Raw genomic sequence first — 7,213 nt, forward strand, 5'->3', positions numbered from 1 at the left:
AATGCTTGCAAAGGCGGTCCTATATAATATCCCATCTTACTACCTTTCCTTATTCTTGGCTCCCAAGTGCATCATTAGAAAACTCGAGGGTTTGAGGAGAGATTTCATATAGGGACTTTGCAATTGTATTATGGAAAAGTGGGTGGTCCAAATGTTGTTGACCGTCTAACTAGTAAGTACAATACTAATCCAGCCCAAATCTCACTACCCGATATAATGTTAGCCCACAGAGACATAAGTCTATCTCATCATATCGGCACCAAAGTTATTATTAATATTTTAATTATACATAAAACCATCTATTATATCAAACTCTTTTTATCTTAATACTTCAAAAATAAATAGGTTTTATTTAAAGTATTTTTTTAAATACTAAACTACTATTTTTGGTCAAAACCTAAGCTTTTAGTCAATATGAAAGTGTTTAAATTGTCATCCATCCACTGTCACGCTAAATCATTTATCACTTATTACATACAAGTACTTGGTATCAAGTATACTTATTTATATCCATACAAAATCTAAATAGTTTTCATTTCTAAATAGTGTACATAATTTTAATTTTTTGTGGGACAATCGTCAAATTGAGTTCATGAGTTATTGAATTATTAATTATAGGAAAAACTACAAGTTTTGTCCTTTATTTTACTACCATATATCAGGCGGTGTCATTTTCAACAAATGTTGACAGGTTTTGCACTTTATAGAGAAATTTGTTGCACATTTTGTCCTTTACACCCAACTCAGTTAAAAAGTCTGTTAAGTTTGGTCATGTGGACCCCATATAAGGGTATTTTAGTATTTTCACATCCTAATATACAAATAAAGTTTTTATTAAATACATAACCCCATTTTCCCCTTCCCACCCACCCACCCTATCCCTTCTCTCTCTTCAAACTAGACACCCACACTCTCTCTCTTTCTTAAAACCCAACTCCACCCATCTACCACCACCTATCCACCACTGTCCCTCCTCCCTGCAACCATCCACCACCAAGCCTAAAACCCCAAACCACCGCCTCAAACCTGAAACAATGACCAACATCTTTAAACTCTTCCGAAATTCGCCAATCCGAACCCATAGGAGTCACCACTCCTGATTTCTTCCCGGAAAAAAACCACAAACACCTTTGTCGCTGCCGCACGTTACCCAGAGAAGAAACTTACACACACAGGGTTTTCTAACTTCTAGAGAGAGAAACAACACCTCACCACAGCTTTTTCCACATCCCTTATGATCCTCTCTCTCCCCCATTTGGGTTTTTTTTTTGTTTGTATCTAAAAACCAAATCCTTTTCATTTCTTTTCTTGCGGCCAACGATCTAGGGTTATCATCTTTGAGATCTTGAGGTCAACAAGTTCTTTCATTTTTTCATTCATTCATTTGGGTGATCTGTTTGGTTGGGTGTTCAAGATTCATATGATGTGTACTTTGTTTAAAATTTCTGATAAAGTTTGTGCCATGGCTGAAGTGGGATCTCATTATTGCTCTAAAAAGTCAGATGATATTTGTGGTGATATTTGCAATGAGGTAATTTTGATTCATTTGTTTTGTTTTATTTGATTTAGTTTAGTTTGATTTCTGGCTTTGATTAATGCATTGTGGGTTTTTATTTATTGATTTAGGTTTATTGTGGGGGTGTTGAAACTAGTGGATGATTGTGGCAGGTGGGGGTGGTACGAAGAGAGGAGTAGAGAGAGAATGAGGAAAGACTGTTTTACCCTCATGTGTGTATCACGTGACTAGACTTAACGGACTTTTTTAACTGAGTTGTGTGTAAAGGACAAAACGTGCAACAAAATTCTCTGTAAAGTGCAAAACTTGTCGAACATTCGTTGAAAAGGACACCGCCTGATATATGGTATTAAGATAAAGGACAAAACTTGTAATTTTTCCTTAATTATATTGCTGTAGATTAGTGTCTAGTACACTGGGAAAAGTGCGTAGGCCCAAAAGCATGAAACCGATTCAGTACTATTCAGCCTAATACCTATTAGCCCAAAACTATTATTTAGCCTTGTTGATTTTGTTAAGGATTTGGGCATAAGATTGATAGTTGTTCCATCTGATTGGATTTTGAAAAAGAAGACACACGGGACCTGTTTATTCTCCAAAACCCCCAAAATCACATGGAACGCTAGTTTGTGACTACAACCACCGTAACGACCACCACTAGATCAACCGTTGTTTTGACATTGAATTAAATTGATGAGGTAGTGGATTGAGCATTGGAACTAGAAGTTGCTGCCGAAGAGAAACATAGTATCGGAGAAGAATATCGGAAGAGGAAGAGAATGATCGGATCGGAGCTTATCTCCGGAGTTGTATAAATTTTTCGAAAATATAACCAAATTGCCGAATTTATGCCATGAGTGATAACAGGTATGAAGCATCCACTATCATAATAACACAGAACAATCACCAAGAATGTAAATAGAAACTATACCTACTCATACACACACACTAATATCTGTGACATGGACAGAAAAAAGGACTTAGACAAAGATCATGATCGGCACAGGGATCGTTACAGGGAACCGCGTGAGAGAAGAGAAAGGAGTCGAAGTCGATCTCGTTATAGGGATCATGACAGTGAAAAGAATGAAAGGGGCAGCGATAGAGGCGATGATGACTATCATAGGAGTCAATCTCGTTATATGGATCATGACAGGGAAAGGAGTGAGAGGAGGAACAGGGGAAGAGATAAAGAGGCTGATGATGTCTATCACAGGAGTGAGAGATTGAAAGGGGGCCGAGATAGAGGCGATGGTGACTATCACAGGAGTCAATCTTGTTATAGGGATCATGACAGGCAAAGGAGTGAGAGGAGAAACAGGGAAAAAGATATAGACGCTGATGATGTATATCACAAGAGTGAGAGGTTGAAACGGGGCCGAGATAGAGACGACGATGACGATTATCACAGGAATCAATCTCGTTATAGGGATCATGACAGTGAAAGTAGTGAGAGGAGGAACATGGGAAGAGATAGAGACACTGATGATGTCTATCACAGGAGTGATAGGTTGAAAAGGGGCTGAGGTAGAGAGACAATGATGACGATTATCACAGGAATCAATCTCATTACAGGGACCACGAGAGGGAAAGGAATGAGAGGTTGAAAGGGGTTCGAGATAGAGATAGCGTCCATGATGACTATCACAAGAGTCGATCTCATTATCGCTCAAGAGCCAAATCTGAAAATAGATCAAGGTCACGGTCTCGTTCACACCTCAAAGACTATGGGTTCGAAACATGTGAACTACTTCTAATTGCATAAACTAGTTGGACTTACATACACCTATTGTCATAATAGTGGTGTGTAATTCTGTTTACTGGAACATGTAGTATGCATATATCTATGCTTAAGAGGTCTACACTTATTTTTTGGTGTTTTTAGCAAAAGTGTTGGGAATGAACCCTACAAAGGAACAGATGATATAAAGCCAAAACTGGTTCATAACAGTGGATCATCATAAAGCAGTGTTTGTACAAGTCTTTCCCCTTGACAGTGGCCCTAACAACTGATAGATTCCAAGTACTACTGTTCACAACTGCTGACAAGCCAAGCACTGATGAAGAATAAAGACTGAAGCTCAATCTACTGACGTGTCCTAAGTACTGTTGAAGACCAAAGCTCTGCTCATTCAAAGGACTGATCATCTATTGAAGAAAGCACTGATGCTCAACATCAGTGCTTAGGCTACAACAGTGGAATGAAGAATCAGTGTTTTATTTGTGTATTGTCTTAGGTAATCAGTAGTTTAGTAATCAGTGGTTGTATAGATCAGTGGTTGTAGTTTGTTAGGAAGTTAGATATCACTTTCATGGTGACGTCAGCCGAAGATGCTCAGTGGTTGTGTTGTACTATAAATAGAACAGTACCATGTACTGTTCTGTTAGCTCTTTTCTTCTAAGTCATTCTGTACGAACAATTAGTGAGCTCAGGCTGATGGGGAGACTTGTGCATGCATGCTATTGTAATTGATTATTGTAATAAATACAATCTTTCGATTCGATGTTAAACATGTTTACTTAAACATTTCTTCCATTGATTTTGTTATCAAAAGTTTATTTCATTTATTCCTCTGCAATTCATCTCTATTTCATCTTCACTTTAATTAAACAAACACAATCTAAGAAACTCAGATCCTAACAATTGGTATCAGAGCGAGGACAGTCAAAATTTGATTTAACAGTCATTTTGACGTAAAAGTTCAGCTCAATCTCGTCGATACTTTCGATTGTTCGTTTTTAGTTGAAAAATAGAGTAAGGGGTAATCACGTACAAAAGTTGATTATTCAGTATCTGTAAAACAACCAGAATGGCGTCACAATCACAGGACACTAACAACACTGGCACACTCTTCAAACCACCTATGTTGGTCAGATCTTATTATAATATCTGGCAGCGTAGGATGGGTCACATCTTAGCCCAACAAAACACAGGGTGTTGGAAGTCGGTTGCCTTTGGACCACATGTTGCAATGGTGCCGAGTGCTGAGGATCCAAAGGCTTTTGAACAAAAGAAAATTGAAAACTATTCTGACCAGGATTTTCAAAAAATTGAGTTAGATGCTAAGGCTTTTAGCATCGTAGCATCTGCACTCCCCAATGAAATTTATGCTGGGCTGTTACACTGTAACAGTGCCAAGGAATTGTGGGATGCACTTAAGGAACAGTTTGGTGGGACTGAAGAAGTAATTGAAAATAACAGGGAAGTTTTGAATTCACAGTATGAAACCTTTTGTCACACTAATGGTGAATCATTAACACAACAGTTTGAACGTTTTAGCTGTCTCATAAGTGAACTGAAACTTGTTAATGTTGAATTTGCTAAATCAACTCTAAATAGTAGGTTTCTAAGGCACTTCCTGAAAAATGGGACACAATTGCTTTTGTAACCAGAAATTCAGTTGGGTTCAAAGAACTTACCCTGACCCAGCTTCATGGTAGACTCCTTACCTATGAAAGGGAGTTGAACCCGAAAAAGAAGCTACAAGAGACTGGGAAGGTTGCAGATGATTATACATTTGGCAACACAACTCTTTTGGGTCAGGAAGAATCTGGTGGTAGTAAGGATCAGGGTTATGATCATTACATTGACACAACAGCTGGTGGAGCTTTTAACAACTCTGATTCTTACTCATCCAATTATGCTTTTATAGCAAATGGAGAAAACTAAAATTCTGATAATCTCTCCTTTGAACTCAATGATCTCCAGCATTTTGATCCAACTGATCTGGAGGAGATGGATATTCTGCACCAATTTGCACTGCTGAGTGTTAGAACCAGCAAGTTTTATAAGAGAACAGGGAGAAAATTTCCAGGGTTTCATGGGAACTTGAAAGTGGGGTTGGATAAATCAAAGATCAAATGCTACAAGTGTAATAGGTTAGGTCATTTTGCTAGAGAGTGTAGGAGTCAAACAAATGGACCAATCATCACACACCCTAAAATAACCAAACCATTGTGCAGTATTCCCAATATGCCCCTGCTGCTCATGTAAACACTGCTCACTATGCACACCCTGCAACCCCTATTCTAGTGCACTATGTCCAAACCACTGTTCCTCAGATACAGTATGTCCAGGCCCTAGCTCCTCAGGTTCAGGTGCAACAAGTTGCACCTCAACAAGCTATACAAACTGTTGTTGAAACAGATCAGCAAAGCTTTTTCACCCAAGGCTTTGTTGATTGGTGTAGCTTGCCTGAGGATCTAGGTGATGAAAACTTTGCTCTATATGCTGAAAATGTTGTTTCTAGTGATGAACTATGTTTTGCAGCATTAGAGTCTATTCCAGAAGGGCTGGAAACTGAAAAAGGAGCATCCCGTGCAGAAACAGTGGATACAATTGCTGAAGCAGTGGTTACTGCTGTTGTTGATGAACAACTGTTGGAAGAAAATTCAGAACCCCTGATGGAACAACTGTCTGACCCCTGGTCTGTTGAAGAAGAAGAGAAGAAGCAAGAAGAAAGTGAGGAGAAAAAGCCAGAAGAAAGTGAACATGTCTGTGATTTTGCCATGATGGCTGCAACTAAGGTATTACCCCAGGTTCTTAAAAACCTATGTATAGACAAATGCATCATAGCATTTGCAAATGTTAAGGAGGTGAATGAAAACCTTAGTGATAAAATGTTAAAAGATGAAGTACAATTTGAAAAATCCTTAAAAGAATTGAAAATCAAATTGTCAGAAAAAGAAAATGAAATTTGCAGCCTCAAGCATGAGCATAGCATAACCAAGGACCAACTTCAGGCAATGATAGAAAAATATCAGTCCTGCAAAAAGGAGTTGGAATCTACCCAAATCACATGTGAAAAATGGGTGGAATCCTGCAAAGGTTATGAAGTTATGCTTGAAAAACATATCAAAAGCAATGTAAAATTTGGCATAGGTTTCAGGAAAAATGACCAAGTTGAAGACACTGCTGAAAATGAATCTGTTCAAAACACTGTTGAAATCATACCCACTAACAAGGATGGTCAAGAAGTTAAAATAACTGATAAAAGTGGAAACAAAATCACTCTTGAAAGATTAGTGGGGTCCTCAACTTTTGAGGAAATTGAGAAATACCAATTCAAACCCACATGGTCTGATGAGTGTGACCTCCTTGAAAATTTTAAACCCATGGATTTCACCACAGTGGATGGTGTAAAAGCTCCAAAGGCCAAGGTAATTCCTCTTAAGGACATCCCAACAGTGGTTCAAAACTATGTTGCAAAGGAGTCTGAAAAGAAGAAAAAGAGAGAAAAGATTAAAAACTTGTTTTGTGACTTTTGTGAAAAGAAAAATCATTTGACCAAAGATTGTTTTCATTTAAAAGCTTATGACATTAACAAAACAAGTACCATTGTGCCTTCAAAAAGCTGCACCATCTGTGGTAAAACAAACCATCTCACTCAGGAGTGTGTGTACCTCAAAACCTTTGAGGTCAAAAAGGAAGAGTACACTTTAAAAACACTCATGAGTTCATCAAAATCACAAGTCAAGAAACAACCATCATTTGTGCCTGTCCAAACAGCTGTTACAAAACAGCTGAACCAAAACTCTGTTAAAAGAGAGGTTCAAGTGATTGATACACCCCCTGCTAACTAATTCCAAAGAGGAAAAGGTCAACCTCCATACCAAAGGGTCCCACATGTTTTTGAGGCTTACAAAAGGCCTTCTAAACCAAGAGTGCACAGGCATCCCTTTGGATACCAACAGTTG

General features: G+C 38.2%; 1 protein-coding gene across 1 annotated transcript; it reads left to right on the plus strand.

Annotated features, from left to right (window-relative positions):
* The first annotated feature begins 882 nt into the window (after positions 1-882).
* Positions 883-3,972, plus strand: LOC110884360 (serine/threonine-protein kinase fray2-like). Its single transcript, XM_022132065.2, has 2 exons — positions 883-1,531; positions 1,627-3,972. The coding sequence occupies exon 2, from the start codon at positions 2,479-2,481 to the stop codon at positions 3,040-3,042; it is 564 nt and encodes a 187-aa protein (XP_021987757.1). The 5' UTR covers positions 883-1,531; positions 1,627-2,478; the 3' UTR covers positions 3,043-3,972.
* The last annotated feature ends 3,241 nt before the right edge of the window (positions 3,973-7,213 follow it).

The sequence above is a fragment of the Helianthus annuus genome, chromosome 10 (assembly GCF_002127325.2).
Source record: "Helianthus annuus cultivar XRQ/B chromosome 10, HanXRQr2.0-SUNRISE, whole genome shotgun sequence".
In the NCBI taxonomy this organism is placed as follows: domain Eukaryota; kingdom Viridiplantae; phylum Streptophyta; class Magnoliopsida; order Asterales; family Asteraceae; genus Helianthus; species Helianthus annuus.

Excerpts from the sequence above, each read along its gene's own strand:
- LOC110884360 (XM_022132065.2), top strand. The coding sequence starts at position 2,479 with ATGGACAGAAAAAAGGACTTAGACAAAGATCATGATCGGCACAGGGAT.